Raw genomic sequence first — 17,345 nt, 5'->3', positions numbered from 1 at the left:
AAACCCTAGCCACGGAAAGGACAACCAAGGATCAATAACATTGGAACAATCGGACGAGCGCTTCTTCCTGGACTTCAAACAGAAGATCAATCAATGGCTCAGACGATCAACCACCAAGGAATACAATAGAATATACTAAAAGACGATCGATTACCAAAACAAACGCCGGTCATCGGAGATTGACGCTCTTATCAACATTCACCACCGACAACTTATTATCAAACATGGAATCGTGGATGTGTTTTATCAAGTTGATGAATTTTGTATTCCTTAAACGAAAATTACAAATAGATTGATAACATTTTGAAGCTATGAAGCTCATACCTCGTAAAAACCCATTATAATAATTATAATTTAAATTTATGATCTCTTACATTTGACGGTCAAACGCTTTGCAGATGGAATAATTTCGTTAGTAAAATATTTGTACATAAAGGGGAGAAGACCTTTAACCTCCGAAGGTCGGGGTGACGGATGCCATTGGTTCGGAGATAATGTTTCCTCCAGAATAAACAGCCACTGGGGGTTTTACGCTACACGCTTCGTCACAAAAATTCAGTTGTATTTTATCTGAGCTTATCCAACTTGTAATTTACTACTAATTTTGTTAAACATTTTTTTTTACCACGAGTGTTAATGCAAGCAAATACCAATGAAAAAGTAACTTTATTGTTTTCTATTTTTTTGTTCATTTCGAAAAGGAAAAATAGTCGAGAATATGCTAATCGACATACGTTTCGCGTACATGCCTAAAAGTACTTTCGTTTTTAAAGTGCACCAGGGCTTATATCCCCCGTCAACGCGTCCATCAGAATCATCAATAGCGTAAGGGGGTTAGATAAGCCGTGGAGTCGAGGGTGGCGAGATTATGTATCTGGAATTCTCTGCGGCTACGGCTAAAGTGGCGAGGGAAATGGCGAGTAAGGCAAGTAATGGCGGGTGAAAGCAAGTTCGATATTTGACGTACGGCATTATGTCGACTTTGCTTATACGGTGTATTTCCCGTAAAGAGCAAAGTAGACAACGACATGTCGTCTTTTCAAAAATAATATAAATAAAAATTACCCCAAAACAGAGCAACCCCCCCCCCCCCGGACAAGGCATTTTGTAGATTTTTCACTATTCCCCCTTCTGCATCTTGTTTATGCCCAAGGGAAAACAGAAGTAAAAAACAATTGAGATAAAGAAGAATACAAAGAGTATTTACAGGGAGCAAGACTTGGTAAAAGAAGTCCTTTCTCTCATACCCTTGTTTTTAGTCTTTTTTGACATTTTTAAAATTGACATTTTAGGTTTTTTTAACATAACTTTTGAACTAACACAGGGAGTAAGGACCTTCTCGCAATTTGATTTCATAATACTGCGCATGCGTAATTTTCAACCGGTAGTGGATATTTAATGGCTAGAACCAAGTCAAATAATCCGGGAGGGGTGATTTCGGTCGGGGTTGTGGAGGGCCTAAACCATTATTTTGATTAAACGAAAATGCGACGTTCTTTAGTGACGTATTGTGACGTTCTTTAATGACGTGTTCGTCGCTTATTGGGTCACTACCAGTTAGGGTCAGGGTTGGACTCGAGAGTCACAACTGAGTGCCCTGGACACATTTAGAGTCACTTTAGGGTCAATTGGACCCACTGACAAAATTGAAAAACTTCGTTTGAGTAATTTTAGATTGCTGCGAATAAGGTCCTTTCTTCCCCTCCTAATGAAGTAAAATTAAAAGTAATACACGGAATTTTAAGTTAGGCTTTCCTCTGAATGATTCCGGAACAATCTTTGAAAGATCTTTCTATTCCTGCCTGCAATATAAATTCAAAGAGGTTAATTTATTTGTGGCACACCCGGTACAAACATTTTCTGGAAGAGCCCCTTTTAATTTTTAATCAACATGTGCACAAAGTTGTTCTAGAATAAACAATGCTCGTTATACTATAACTTAGAATTATTCGAAGTTTATAGATTCCCCTTTAACTTAGCAGTTAAGATTAATAAAAGCGTGTGTCAATTTAACCGAATTCTTTTCACTTTTATTCAATTTTTTAATTCAAAAAACCATAAAAACGACATCGCAAGATATATATGCAAGAAAAAAAATAAAGTTCAACAAGCCAAAAAAATATTAAAATGAATCCAAATATAATAAATTTATTAAAATCTATCTGTGCAAATATTTCAAATAAGAAATCTTTAAAAACCTGTAACCAATTTAATATCATAAAGGGGAATAAAGTAATAAAGCTAATGTCATCTTAATATTTATGCTCTTTTCAGTTGAACAAAATATGAAGCCATAAAAATTCTGTCTTAGTTTATTCCTTCTAAGATGAAAGAGAAAGCTTATGATTCCTCGTCAAATTAATCTAACTGCTCCATTATTTAGAATAACTTGGTGGGATTCAAAACTCAAATCATAGCAAGAAGGGAAACAGTTTATTCCCTACGTATAGGGAATAAACTGTATATTTGTCTATAGGTTCGATCGAAGCTTCTTATGCATAGGATCACATAAGAGTACGATTTCTGCTTAAGAAGGCTGAACGTTGATGACAGAATAAAGATTGAGTTAAAAAATAATTGTATAATACCAAACTAAGAAAGAATTGGGTGTTTCACAGAAAAATATTTTGACGAATGAGGAAAAGTTCTCTTCCAAATTAAGTTTTTGATAAGGTAAGCTCGTTTCGTGATGGTTATTTTTTGCGAAATGAAAGAATCTTGCAAATTTGGTACTTGGTTTCTTACTTTAAAATGGCCAGCCACGATCCAGAAACGTGGATATTATCCACTTTTTATCTTATATACGAAACACCTAAAATTTGATCCATCCCTTGTTTGACATTATAGAATAAGCTTATAAAAAATTAGTAAACGTTATACTATATAACTACTATTTTGCGCTAACAGAGCATTTTAATTAAATCAAATTGTTCATTAGGGTTTTCTAGAATTTCATCAATGTCTTCATCATTTTGAATAATGTCATCTGCTTGACTATTATCATCGGAAGGCTCCAATATGGATGCAGAGTCCGTGATAGTATTATTGATAGTCTGAGAAGTATTTCCAACGAGAGAAGTGGTCGGAGGTATCGAAGGAGTGTCTATAGAAGAAGATTGAGAGAAAATATTGTTTTGTTGTTGCGACGGTTGAGATGTGAGTGGTGGTTGAGTTTGTTGTATGGAAGTTTGTTGTGGTTGTGATTGCGGTATATTTCCCTGTACAGTTTGTTGTAAAGGCTGTTGTAGTGTGTTGGGTGTCATTTGCGCTTGTTGTAGCGGTCCTGTGGGTGGCTGTTGCGCAGATTGTTGTAGGAAGTTTTGATTACCTGAAAACTGTTGCTGGTTGGATTGTTGCATATTATTTGTCAGTTTATTATTGGTATTGGTATTGTTCGTTGATTGTTGCTGCAACATTTGTTGCATATTGTTAATATTTGTGTTGTTATCCGCCGAGTTCACCATCATTGGTTGAAAGTTCATATTTTTCTGTTGCTGCGCTTGTTGCTGGCTCAACATTTGCTGTTGTTGCAAACGCTGTTGTTGCTGTTGTATGAAACGATTTCGAAGAATTTGTTGTTGTTCTGGTGTCATTTGATTAGCATTCGGTACGTTGGAGAAATTATTACTCATGCTTGAAAAGTCTTGGTTTGAACTACTAAAATTATTGTACTGGTTATTTGGTGTATTCAAATTACTATTGGGCTGCATCATATTCCTCGATAGAGAAGGGGGGAATCGATTCATATTGTTCATGCCCATTTGATTGTTCATACCTGACATTCCCATACTTGAATCCTGCTGGAAATGACGCAACCGAGCCGCAGATGAATTCATACCACCTGGATTCATGTTCAACATGGCCGCTTGGTTCATCATACTACTGTTCATTTGATTATTATAACGTGGTGGTGCTTTATTGTTCATATTAAACATTGGTTGTTGACCTTGGTTCATATTTGGGGGCATGTTATACATGCCGTTTATACGTTGACTAGCCATCATATCCTGTAGAATCTTACTCTTTGCATTGTTATTAGGGTAGAAACTGTTGGAATTACCTGCGAACATTGGATTATTGGAGCTTTCCATTTGGTAAGGTGGTGGGTAGCTACCATATCCGTTTTGTTGACCAGGCATGCTATTCATTTGCGGTGTATTCATACCCGTCATATTGTTATTGTACATATTATACTGGCTCTGAGCACCTGTCGGTAATCCAGGGGGCATTTCGTTCGACATGGGATTTACTTTCATACGACGTCTAATTAAATCCTGAAGTTTATTGTGTGTATGTGACTGAACATGATTGGATGAACTCATTCCATAGGGCGGTTGCTGTTGGTTGTTCATTTGCTGCTGAGGGGAGTTACCTTGGTTTGTGGTTTTACTCGCGATAGCACGGTCTAGCAATTTACGAACATCTGGTACATTATTACCGATTCGTGGTAAACTTGGTGGTTGAGCGTTCAAATGGGAATTATTGTTGACAGGAAGTCCAGCACTCATTGTTTGGTTAGCATTATTCATCATAGTATTCCCACCGTTGTTCATCATGTTTTGATTGATGGAGGATAAATTCATGGTTGAAGAATTCAAATTATTCATGTTGTTTTGCTGCATTGGTGTTTGTTGTTGATTCTGATTAATCACTTGGCTATTGTTTATTAAGTTATTATTACCTGGTGTTATCCTTTGCATTGGAGAATTCATGTTCATTTGTTGAGAATTTGTTCGATTGATAAGGTTGCGATTCATGTTCTGATTGGGGTTATTCATTTGGTTTTGCCAATTCTGTTGTGGATTTTGTAATGGTTGTTGCGCGGCCAGAGGTTGCTGTTGGGTTTGAAGCTGTTGTGGCTGTTTTGGGATTGGTTGCTGATTAGCCATGTGCGATTGGTTTGACATTTGGTTTTGAAGAAGAGGATTTGGGTTGTTTTGTTGTGGTTGTTGCATTTGTAGTTGTTGCTGGATTTGGTTCTGCATCATTTGAGGGTTTTGCTGGTTTGAAATTTGAGGTGGTAATTTATTTTGCATTGGTTGATTGGGTTGAGTCTGTTGTTGTAGCTGTTTTGGAAGACCTTTTTGTTGTTGTTGTTGTTGCATTGCATTGTTTGGCAATTGTTGGGTATTTAATTGCGGTTGTTTAACCAAATCATTGTTCGTAGTGTCTCTTTCAGTTTTAATTTCAGCCTTAGTGATGATTTCTCCGAAGTATTTAGTTTTGCCATCAAATAAGTCACCGTTCGTAGTTTGTGAATTATTCGAGTTCTGCAACGGTTCAACTTTTACATGGTTTTGAGCTTTATCGTTTTGTTCTTCAATCATTTTGACAACGTCCTTTAGAACTTGAGGTGTGTTGATAGTCGAAGATTTGGAAGCCAACCCTAAGTTCATACTGGAGACAGGTAGACTAAGCTTCGGTTTCTCTTTAGGTACGTTCGTTTGGAAAGGATTGATGTTCGGTTGAAGATTTGAGTTAACATCATACGAATTGGTACTATTGCTTCGATTATTCAAAAATGCTTGCTTGTTCTGATCGCCAACACGAGATACTTTGGCCATTGATTCATCATTTGTTTGGTTGCCATTGAATTGATCGTATGTCCTCTTCTGATTATTCTGAAGAAAAAAGTTGTATAGAGTATTATACTATAGTAAATGTCTAAACCGGTATTTGGGTAAAAAGGCTTACAGGGCCCCCTTTTTCAGATATCATGGTCCCATACAGGGTCAAATTCGAGACTCAAGTCCCATTCAGGGTCCCTTAAGAGAGTACTCTTAGGTGCCAAATAAACGGGGGGAGGGGGGGGTTGGAAAATTTTCGAGATTTTAATAAACGGGGGGGGGGGACCTAATTGCCAGGGGGAAATTGTACTTCTGAAAACCCAAAATAAGGTAAATATAGGCTAAAATCAGGCTATTTAGAGCAAAATAAGGGGCCTTCTCTTTTACAGCTGAAAATTATCTTAAAGATTAATAAACGGGGGGTCCTAATAAGGTCCAGGGGGCAGGCGTTATGCGTGAAATAGGCGCAAGACAAGGAGTAGGTGGCAAAATTTAACTTTTCCTCACAGACTAAAAGGCCCTGGTAGGGATCCGTTTTTAGGAATATTCAGTACAGTCCCATGTAGGGTCCATTTTTTTCGATCCTCAACGGTACACCCCGTAAGTCGAGAAAGGTAGTGCCCTCCAAAGGGGAAAGTAATTCTTTTTTGCTTCAAGATACTCTCGGGTACTTAATAGCCGTCCCCCCCGCTAATTAATTTTTCGAAAATTTTCCACCCAGGACATTCTTATTCCAACCCCCCCGCTTATTAATTTTTTGGAAAATGTTTTTGAAAGTTCCTTTTTTTGTCCTAATTCAGCTGTATTAGCCTCCTTTTCAAAAATTTTCCACCCAGGACATTTTTATTCCAACCCCCCGCTTATTAAGTTTTGAGATTTTTTCCAACCCCCCCGCTTATTCCAACCCCCCGGCTATTAGGTACCCGAGAGTAATAAGATAAGCTAAGGTACAAAACTTATAATATTTAAACGATACTATACTATTCTGTACTATTCACTCTAGTCCAGCGGCCCAACGCTAACCAAAAACAAGGTTATTGTAGTACTTTAAATAAACACCCCGGCCGTTTATCAACCCTATTTGTTGTCGTTTGTTGTTTTTATTTTTAAATAATAGTTTTTAACCTAGGTCACTTAAATAAAGTGAAAAGGAACCTACTTACTTTGCCTTTGCCTTTTCCTTAGTCCAATTTTTTCCCATTCAGTTAAAAATGTCTCTAAAACAATTGCTCAATTCGTAAAGTAGAACTGTTTAAAAAAGTATCAACAAGTTGTGCAAAAAATGAATTTTATCAGCATTTTTGAAAATGGTCCTGCGAAGACATAATTTTCCTTGGAAGACCAAATTAGGGTGGTCTCTATGTTAAAATGCCCCAAAGAATTTAGTATTTAATGTGTACTGAAATACCATTCTCTCAAGGGGTGTGTTCTCTCACACACCCTGATTCTCTAAATTTGGGTGGCGGTACGCAAGAAAACATCTCAAAATCCTTTGAATACTAATAAATATCCGAGGTTTTAGTACCGACCGCCCTGAAACCACGGAGGTATAAAGAAAAACAGGAGTTTAATGTGTCGGTAATTGGTCGTTAAAGTCTTTTGATTTCTAAAATGTATCAAAAGAAATTCTAAGCTCGCCCGATTAAATAAGACTTTTTAGTAGAACTCAAGTTTGCTCTGAACATTCTAATTATCAGTATTGAAGATTCTAGCCTTTTAATATACGAAAATTAAATAAAACTTCGTCCACGAAACAAGTTTGTTTGTTCCATTTCGTTATCCGTTCAATTTTGTTTTGAAAAGATATTTTCTCAAGCCAGAAAATGAAAAGTTCTTTATAAGCACACACGATTTCAGACTCAATTTGTAGAAATAAAGTCGCTGAAGAATTTTGGAGGAAAGTTTCAAGCAATAGAGTTCGCCTTAAAGAAAACATTGATCGAAAAATCTTATTATTTGAAGTTTACAGGCCTTTTTTTAGTCCAAATATTTTCTTACACTGATGTCAGAAACAATGAATCTCGTCTCGTCTAATTTCTAAAGCTTAAATGAGCCAATAAGATTTCACCAATAGATAAAAAGCTCATTAAAAATGCACGATATATGAGATGCATGCATGCATCGTAACTATTTTAATCGTAGGGCGAGCTTGGTTACAATAGCATACTTCTCCTGTTTCTTTATACCTCCATGCTGAAACCATTGGTTTTAAGAATTGTTGTTCTACTAGCAGATTCTACCCAAATGTGTACTTTGTCCTTTCTGCAAAACATTTATAAAAAAGAATTTTGACAAATAGACTTCAGCATTTGGACTGAAAAATCTCACCCAAAGTTAAAAATGGCAGATTTTTGGATTTTTTGGAAGTAAGTAAGAAGATTTTGTGTTCACATTGGATTTAATGTGTTCTGAGATGTTACATTTGATTCGTCAAATTTTTGTTCATTTGCTCTATATGAAACTATACACCATTCACTTTAATTTTGGATCTAAATTTGTTCTTTCTGCAGCATAATTTGTTTGAATGATAAAGATGATTTCTGTTATGATAATTAAACAATCCTAGATACGAGTTTTTGCAGAGGGGTCGGTACTAAAATTCTGGACATCATGTTGTTAAGTGATGTGTAGCCAAAAAGCTTTAAAATCCGCAAGGTACTAAAAATACCAAAAAGGTGGTATCCGCACTACGATTTATGAAATTTTCACGTACATTTTGTACTAAAATTAGTGATTTTCATCATTTTTGAATCTTTTTCATACTTTTTCAGAATTTCTTTATCATTTTTTGAAAAAACAAGTGATACTTTTATGGACCTACCTGGTTATGCATTTAACACATAATTAATATCTACGTGAGCGTGACCATTAAACAATCATTCAGAACACAAATAGTGACGACCTATTAAAATTAGTCGTTTGTTTCTTATAAAAAAATCAGTTTTATTGACAATCGAATCATGATTTATGGTGGGAATTGCTATCAATGATGCTTTTTTTTGAGAAAAAACAAAGAAATGTTAGGAAAAAGCCCAATGATGCCGGCGATTTCCGGCATTTTCGGCCGGAAAAAAAATTTTCTCAAAAAATCGAACTCTGTCATGTTTTGAGCATTGCGAATACGCATCTTTCTGCAAAAAATCAGAAAAAACTAAAGCTTAAAGTTCGAGAAAATGTCAAAAAACCGGTTTTTCCGGCATATTTCCGGCATTTTCGGCCGGAAAAAAATGTTTTTCGAAAATCGGGCTCCGTCACATTTTAGGTTTTGTCATTTTGCATCAGTGTGCAAAATTTCATAAAAAAATATAAAGTACAGCTTGAGAAATTGAAGAAATACTGTCTTTCCGGCGAAAGTAGGTTGTTCCGGCGATTTTTTAATAGTTCCGGCTTCAAAAATCAATTTCATGGAAAATTGAAACATGCTTGATGGTGGGCATTGCTATTAATAATGTTTTTGAATAAAAAAACAACCAATTATAAGGAAAAACTCTACTGAAAATCCAGAAAAACGGTGATTTCCGGCATATTTCCGGCATTTTCGGCCGGAAAAAATTTTTTCTCAAAAATCGGACTCGGCCATGTTTTGGGCATTGTTAATACGCATCTTTAAGCAAAAAATCAGAAAAAACTAATGATGAAATCTCGAGAAAATGTCAAAAAACCGGTTTTTCCGGCGTATTTCCGGCATTTTCGGCCGGAAAATTTTTTTTTCGAAAATCAGGCTCCGTCACATTTTGGGCATTGCCATTTTGCATCTTTGCGCCTAAAATCAGAAAAAAGCCCCCTAGTTTTTAATAAAAAACTGCCCATGGAGAAAGTAAGACTAGCAAAAATTATTTTTTGTGATATTGAACAGTTGTGTCAGATGTCCAAAAATGAACAGGAAATCAACAATTAGGTATTACTTTCTTTTTTTTTAGGTCAAAGTGTTTAATTCTATTAAAATTTAAAGAGTAACCCTATACTAACTGTTTATGAGGGCAATACCATAAAATATTGACCAGTGTAAAAAGTATTGCCCTGAGCCTGTGAGTGGTGGTCTACCTAGATTGAATGTATATTTTCAACTTTGTACCGAGGTACAAAGGGGTGGTGGTCCAGGGTGGTCAAAACTCAATTCCCAAAAAACAAGGTTATATACCGGGTGTCCCAGAAAAAAGTTCCTCTCTTTGAAGTGAATTTTCTCGAGTTCTATGAACCTTTATTTTAAAGAATTAATTCTTTTGCATTGGAAAAAGGAAGGATAAACTTAAATTTTGAGGGGTCATTTGTTAAATTTAGTCAACTAGATAAAAAGTTATCGTCTAAATTCTAAAACATTACTTTTCAAAAAAGTCGAAAAAGGCGAAAAATGAGGGTATCAAATCATCAAGGAAAGCACTTCTTTTATCAATTTATTAACGATCAAGTTTTTCTATGTTGTCCTTTAAGGTAGACTACACAATAGACAGTAACCTACCTTTAAGGTGGCTTTTGCAGGAATTGTTAATCTTGTAAATACGTGCTTTTCAAAAAATGGAAATACATTTCCTGATGAATAAAAAAACATTTTTGTGTCTTTGTCTTACAATCAAATTAATACCCTCATTTTTCGCGTTTTTTCGACTTTTTTGAAAAGTAATTTTTTAGCATTTAGACCATAACTTTTTATTTAGTTGACTAAATTTAACAAATGACCCCTTAAAATTTAAGTTTATCCTTCCTTTTTCCAATGCAAAAGGATTGATACTTTCCAAGTTCATAGAACTCGAGAAAATTCACTTCAAAGAGGGGGACTTTTTTCTGGGACACCCGGTAGATTTTCAGCATTGGTCTAGTACCCCTGAAATGTACCCTCCCTGAGAAATCCACTGTATCAACTCACTACCTTTACAAATAGCCAATTTGATTGACTTTTAAAAACACTGTTTTTGCCCTCTTTTCCCTGGATTATTTAATGAATACAAAAGAATTGGCTTAGGACCTTTCTATTATTCCTATCTTTCAAAGGTGATGGAACTACAATCAGTCACAAAATACTTGGCACAAAAGGGAAATTCACCGGGGTGTTTTGAAACCACAATCGATTTGTAAGTGCTCTAAAGTAGGTTCGAAGGGTAGAGTTTTAACTCTGAGTTTTAACGCTAGACTTAAGACTTACGACCTTAGGATCTGAGGATCCAAAAGTTCAAAAATGGTCCAGTAGGGCTTGAAATATAGCCTAGAAACCAATAAATCCCTCCCATATCGAAATAATCGATGAAATCAAGTTGAAGGCCTAAAAATTGACATTCTCGCTCGAACTTCAATTTTCGAAAAATGGTAAATTAGCCAAAAATGCCAATATATCATGGCACTGATTGTAGATGGGAGATGTTGCAGCTAAACACTGCACGCACCCACAGATATCAAAACAAAATACTGAAATACAATAAAATTGACATTGAGATTCTAAATATGGCGAAGCTGGTGAGTAGGGTAAAATAGGTTCCTCAATCGAAGAGCTCAATAAAGAGCTTTCAGTGGTGAAGGTGATTATGAATTTCAAAATTTGTTGAAATTTAGGGGTTCAAAAACTGTGCAGGGTTGACATTACAGGATTAGGTGATTGACATTGTAGTATGCTTAGAAATGTAACTATTTCTTCAGCGATGCCATTATTTTTGGAATTTTGAGTCATCTCTCATCGATAGTTCTCCTCCATCAAAATAATGTTAATAGCCTCTGTTTATTAATGTGTGGATTGGAGGTTAAAAAGATGTTACATAAATGTTATATCTAATGTTATACCAATGTTGTGTTTAACTATAATTATCAAGATATACTACAGTATACGAGACTGTTCAGGGGGGGTCGGCACTAAGTTGTGGGGGCCAGTGCTTGGTGGTGGTCTAATAAGGTAAGCAAAAAACAACTTAGTACATGGTACTAAGTGGTGGTCCTAATTGAAAGAAACATTTTCACAACTTTGTATCAAGGGACTAAATGCTGCTCTCAATACCAAATATGAGGCATCAAGTTAGAGGTACTCAAAATCTTGAAAAATCACAAAAAAATTCTTATTATAGGTAGTCTATATTTATTTCTTACCATTTTTATTAGGATGTTTATTAAGTTTATTGTTTATTAAACTTTTGTTTTTTGTTTTCCCCTGGGTGTTATCATAAGTAAGTAAGTAGGCCTGATTGGTGTAATTATCGTGCAAATTTGGAACAAAGCACCCAATTTGGACCAGAAATGCCTAATACCCTGTGGATTGATATTAGAAGGGTGGCCCAGAAAAATTTTAGGGGTAGCCTTTATTTCTGGATCCATTTATTGTAAACCTAGGGTAAAGCTCAAGAGCTCATTTTTTACTGAAATTTCAAACTCATTTTAGGCCAAAACCAATTATAGAATCTGAAAGCTCTTGAAGAAATGGTGGTTTCCCTCATTTTGGTCATAAATCGCTTATAAAATGACACTTCTACATCAAATAACTCCCATTCAGTACAGAAATCAGCCATACTCGCTTCAAAGTCTTCTATATAGTTTTTCAAGAGCTTTCAGATTCTATAATTGGTTTTGGCCTAAAATGAGTTTAAAATTTCCATAAAACATGAATTTAAAAAAAGGAAATTTTTTGAAAATTTAAAAGAGGTGTACCAGAAAGTACCCTTACTAAAGAATTAAAGGGTGGTGTACCTATTTTGAGGGGGAAAATCAACTGAGTACAGGGTACTTAACGGTGGTGTGTCATTTCTCAATGGTGATATCAAGATTTGTACTGGGTACTAAGGGGTGGTATACCTATTTTAAGGGGTAAATTCAACTTAGTACCAGGGTACTAAGTGGTGGTGGTCTCAGATAAATTTCAAAAAACCAAATAGTACAACTTTTCGGGACTGGTCCAGTACCACAACTTGGTACCCCCCTGGACTGTTTGTGAGTGTTTGACACCCTGCATTTCAGTAGGCCCAGTGTACCTGATGTTGTTTTGTTTGGCTTTTTTTGCAAAAATAAATATAACAAAATTTTATAGTCATGTGAACAAATTTACAAGGGGTTTGATTTTCTAGATCAGGTTGTGTTTTAACATTGATGAAATATCTTTTCAGATATAGCTTTTTATAATTTTTTTTATATTTTTGAGCATTGGAAATGTTCAAAAACCTTTTATTTTAATCCAAACAAGCAACATGCTGAATGGACCTACCTAATGATTAACATCAGATGAAAATAAGAAAAAAGTGACAATATTTGTACAAAAATTCAGAATGGAAAAATAAAGCTTGTGTGCTGAATAATGTAAAATGGTAAAAAGGAATGTACGAAAATCACTTAAACCATTCAGGCCCAAAAAACCCTATTTTTAAGCAGTTTTTGGCCCAAATTTGCCTAAAAAAATTTCCTTAAAAATCTGGCTCTGTCACATTTTGGGCATTGCCATTTTGCATAATATTTGTGCCAAAAATCAGAAAAAACTAATCAGCTGATCCTGAGAAAGCTTAATTTCCGTGCAAATGGTAAAAGGGAATTTCCCCAAATACAAAAATCCGTATTTTACGCCAAACAAACATTTTCCGGGAAAAATCACTTTAGCCATGTTTTATAGAACCTTGCCCTCTATCTTTCTGCCAAAAATCAGAGAAAACCAATGAAGCAATATTGCAGTCCAAAAAACCCTATTTTTAGGCAGTTTTTGGCCCAAATTTGCCCAAATATTTTTTTCTTTGAAAATCGGGCTCCGTCACATTTTAGGCATTGCCATTTTGCATCATTGTGCAAAAAATCAGAAAAAAATAATGAGTCAACATTGAGAAAAGCTATATGAAATATATTATTTGGTTAAAGGGAATTTCCCCAAAATACGAAAATCCGTTTTTTAAGGCAAATAAGAATTTTCCGGGAAAAACCACTTCAGCCATTCTTTAGAGAATCTTGCCCTCCATCTTTGTACAAAAAATCAGAAAAAAGTAATGACAGGATTTTGCAAAAAGTCCAAAAAACCCTATTTTTAGGTAGTTTTTGGCCCAAATTTGCCCAAATAAATTTTTTCTCAAAAATCGAGCTCCGTCACGTTTTGGGCATTGATATTTTGCATCATTGTGCCCCACGGCATGGCCCGAACATGTTCGGGCCTGTTCGGTCCATGCTCGGGCCACAAAAAAGTATTATTGAATCGGCCCGAACATTTTGTTCGGACCATGTTCGGGCCATGTATTTACAATTTAATTTAATTTACCTTTTTTGGTTTATCATCATCCATTGTTAAATATTTTCATTAGACAAATTCAAAGTTCCAAATACCAGTTTGATTCACAAAGTTGTATAACAGTACAAAAAACGATCCAGAAAAATTCTGCTTCGAATAGGAGAAGACCACGAGAAAAGGGAATGGGATAAAGAATAAAAAGAAGACCATATTATGTAAGATTCAAATCATTCTTTTTAATAATTTTCCTAACTTAATTGAAAAATAGATGATTAACTTTTATATTTGAACAATATATATTTGAATAAAGATGAAGATTTTTAAATTTGTTTGCTAAAATAAGGAATTTAAAATATATATTGGGTCCTGAAATTACACGGGCGATCGTAGCAAGTTTTCGAAAATCTGGCCCGAACATGGTCCGAAACTACGCGGGCCATGCGCGGGCCATTTTTAAAAAGTATTAATCAAGAGGCCCGAACATGTTAGGGCCATGCCGTGGGTTGTTAAAAAGAAGGGCCATGTGAAATGCAGCAATCTCATTGGTGGAAATTTGATAAACAAAGCAAAGAGGCAGCTCTGGGAAGCAATCCATAGAAGAGACCACTTTTGCATTTGTTGCAGATTTCAATATAAATTAAATTTCTCACATGGATTACTTGTTAAATATGTGTTGTCATCTTGTCAGCATTGTATTGTTATGAAGGGAAAGATAAAAGCACTAAGACTAGCTTAGTTTTTAATCCTGATGTAGGAGTCTTAGTCTAGGTTGTCAAACAGGCTAAAGTTTTTTAAGATTTTTTAGGATTTAATGAGGTGATTAGAAACAAATAGCGTTTTTCAAAAGTTCAGGATGCAATATTACATGATTGCGGCCCAATCAGATCAATTTTGATACGTGATACTGTAAGTTGGTTTAATGTTGACATCCGTCATCCCTAGTCATTTGGGAGAACGTGCAATGATCTTTTGACTCAGTTCCGCATATTAAACTACTCTAGCTATTAAAGCCGGAAATTATCAGCTCCGTATTACAAAAATAAAACCCTAATGATTTATAGGACGTAGCACAGGAAGATTTACAGCGTTATCATATGCTAATTCAGAGAATGTTAATACTGAGGTTAAGCATACCAGGATAATCACGACAATGGACAAAAAATGTAATAGGCTGGTGAAAATACGAAATTTGATTGATTAAAACTCACTAGCCTGTTAAATTTCCGTTTGTCATCGTGATTTTACCGATTTACTTAACTTCACTAATGTGCCAATTTGAACAAAACTTATTTATGGATAATATCTAATTTCCCATTGGTTTTACTTGTATCTTGTATCTTTTACTCCACTCTGGCCGCTAAATAGCAAATCAGTGATTCCAACTTTTCTATTATTCCCAGGTTTAAAGAAGGATGTCAGAATTGGATGAGGGACATTAGACTAACTAACGGTAAGCATGTAATTGTACCCTTAAAAAATCCTACAATTTTGATACCCGTGTAATTACGCATTTAAATCTCTGAGTTAAGCGTGTATCCCAGACTGAACAAAAAAAAACAGAAACGAGAAAGAATTGTTGTTTTTATCTTGAATGCCTCATTGAAAAATCAGAGGATTAAAAAAGCAAAGGCATGTAAGATAATTCAGCAGTAATTTTTTAGATTGTTTGGAAACCCCTCTTAAAATTGACACAAATCTTTTATATTATCATGTCAATGAAACTTCATCAATCAATCTATATTGCTATTTCTATGATGATGGAAAAGTAACTGTATACATGTTACCAAGCATCTTTGGGCTTATGATTAATGCATTATATACTTCTTTGTTCAAATTAATTATTCAAAAAAATTCTCATTACATATTGCTATATTTTTAATGAACAATATGGGAAAAAAACAAGATTCCTTGAATTTCAGCCCAATAAAAAGTGTTAAACCAGGCACATTGTCTTTTGATATCATTTAATCTTATTAAACTCAAATATTTTCTTGTGTAAATTAATGACAAAAAAAAAGAAATCCCCATAAAACCAAAACACAAATCTGAAAACCAAAACTAAACTTTTAGAAATACTTTTTTGCGAAATTTCAAACCTAACAATATAGTAAAAACAAAATACTCACTGATTGTAGTAAGTCTGACTGATTAGGACCATTGGTGAAATTGTTACTTTTGTTGTTGTTATTGTTGTTTGTTGTTAATTGTTGCTGTTGCTGATCAGCGTTTGCTGTTGAAGTGTTTGTATTATTCATTTTATTTGATGCACCACTGTATTGTTTACTTTTTGAAGAAGTCTTATTTGTAGCAGTGGGCTGTGTGGTCTTCAAAAACTGGCTAGCATGGTTCAATTCTTGATTCTCTCGCTCACGCATGTAAGGTATTTGCTCCAAAAATCGTCTGTGAGTATCTTCTTGCCTTTCTTTTAGCATCATAAACCTTTGCTCTAAATGCTTGACTATCACCTTGTTTCCATCACTGTTATCCATTATCTAGCAACATAGAGAAAAATGTTAAAGCTTCTATTGAAAAAATCCTTCTCTTGTTTATATTCTAGATCTTCTGCATCATTTAATTTTGTTCATACATAACAAAGTTCCACCATCTTGAACTTTTTTTATAATCGTTCAATCATGCCTTTCGCCGACCGATTGTTTGATTTTTGACAGTCGAGCAGAGTTTCAGATAACAGTCGACTTTGTTTTAAAAAGGTTGGGAGAATTTAAAATGATCAGAAAAAGGATATTTGTTTTACGAATAACGCGAAAATAATTCTTCAAATTGAACCGCTGAAATTAATTACTATAATTGTACCACACGATAAACACTACAGGAAAATTTTTCAATAATTTGTATTCCAGGTGATTAATTTGATACGTTTTACGAGGATTTAAATTCTTTGAACAAGATTTTCAGTTTTTCGTACTACTATTGCTTGTTTACAATAAAATAATGTGGAATATTTTTTTTGATTGACGTGATTTTTACAATAATTATGCAAAGGAAAACTATCTTTCTAAACGTTTATAAGTATCAAATCAAAGGAACAGGACTCTACTTTTTCTTTTACAAAACTTTTGATCAAAATAGGAAAAGTAAAAGACCTCAAAAACTATTTCTCGCGAGAGACCGATTAGGATATGATACGACGGGTAAAAAAGGTAAATCGCTAAAAAAAGCGCGCGAAAAAAGCGGAAGCGGTAGGCCTTTAAAAAAAGCAGGTCTTGATTCAAAAGTAAAGGCTTTTCTCATGGTTAGGCAGTAAAACTACTCAAGTTAGGCATTCAAAGAGCTGTAGAAAAACTGTATGCTGCGTGTTCGAAGTGGATTTCATTACAAAGAATGTCAGATGAAATTGCGCTATTTCAATTTATCTTTCATCATTAAAAAAAGTCTGGAAATAAATACAAACACTGTGTTCTTTTCCGCACCAACAAAAAGAAGGGATTAAAAAGTAGAGGCATAAATGTTTTAGCAGAAGAGAACTTTCTCAAAGATATTTCCGAAAAATAACTCCTATCAAGTTGCTAGTTTGGCTGGAAGGTTGCAGAAAAAAACACTCATGTAAGCACCCACTCTTGAGTAGTGGGCAACACTGAAAAATT

General features: G+C 34.8%; 1 protein-coding gene across 1 annotated transcript; it reads right to left on the bottom strand.

Moving 5' to 3' along the window:
* Positions 1 to 2,900: 2,900 nt before the first annotated feature.
* LOC136801783 (putative uncharacterized protein DDB_G0286901) lies at positions 2,901 to 16,399 on the bottom strand. The gene is made up of 2 exons (XM_067058448.1): positions 15,867 to 16,399; positions 2,901 to 5,621 (listed from the first exon to the last, which is right to left on the bottom strand). Exons 1-2 carry the CDS (start codon positions 16,227 to 16,229, stop codon positions 2,901 to 2,903), a joined length of 3,084 nt encoding a protein of 1,027 aa, XP_066914549.1. The 5' UTR covers positions 16,230 to 16,399.
* Between the last annotated feature and the right edge of the window lie 946 nt (positions 16,400 to 17,345).

Source organism: Clytia hemisphaerica, unplaced genomic scaffold (assembly GCF_902728285.1).
Source record: "Clytia hemisphaerica strain Z4C2 unplaced genomic scaffold, Clytia hemisphaerica genome assembly, whole genome shotgun sequence".
Classification (NCBI taxonomy): Eukaryota; Metazoa; Cnidaria; class Hydrozoa; order Leptothecata; family Clytiidae; genus Clytia; species Clytia hemisphaerica.
Note: the sequence above shows the minus strand (reverse complement) of the source record. Positions and strands in the feature narration are given on the sequence as shown.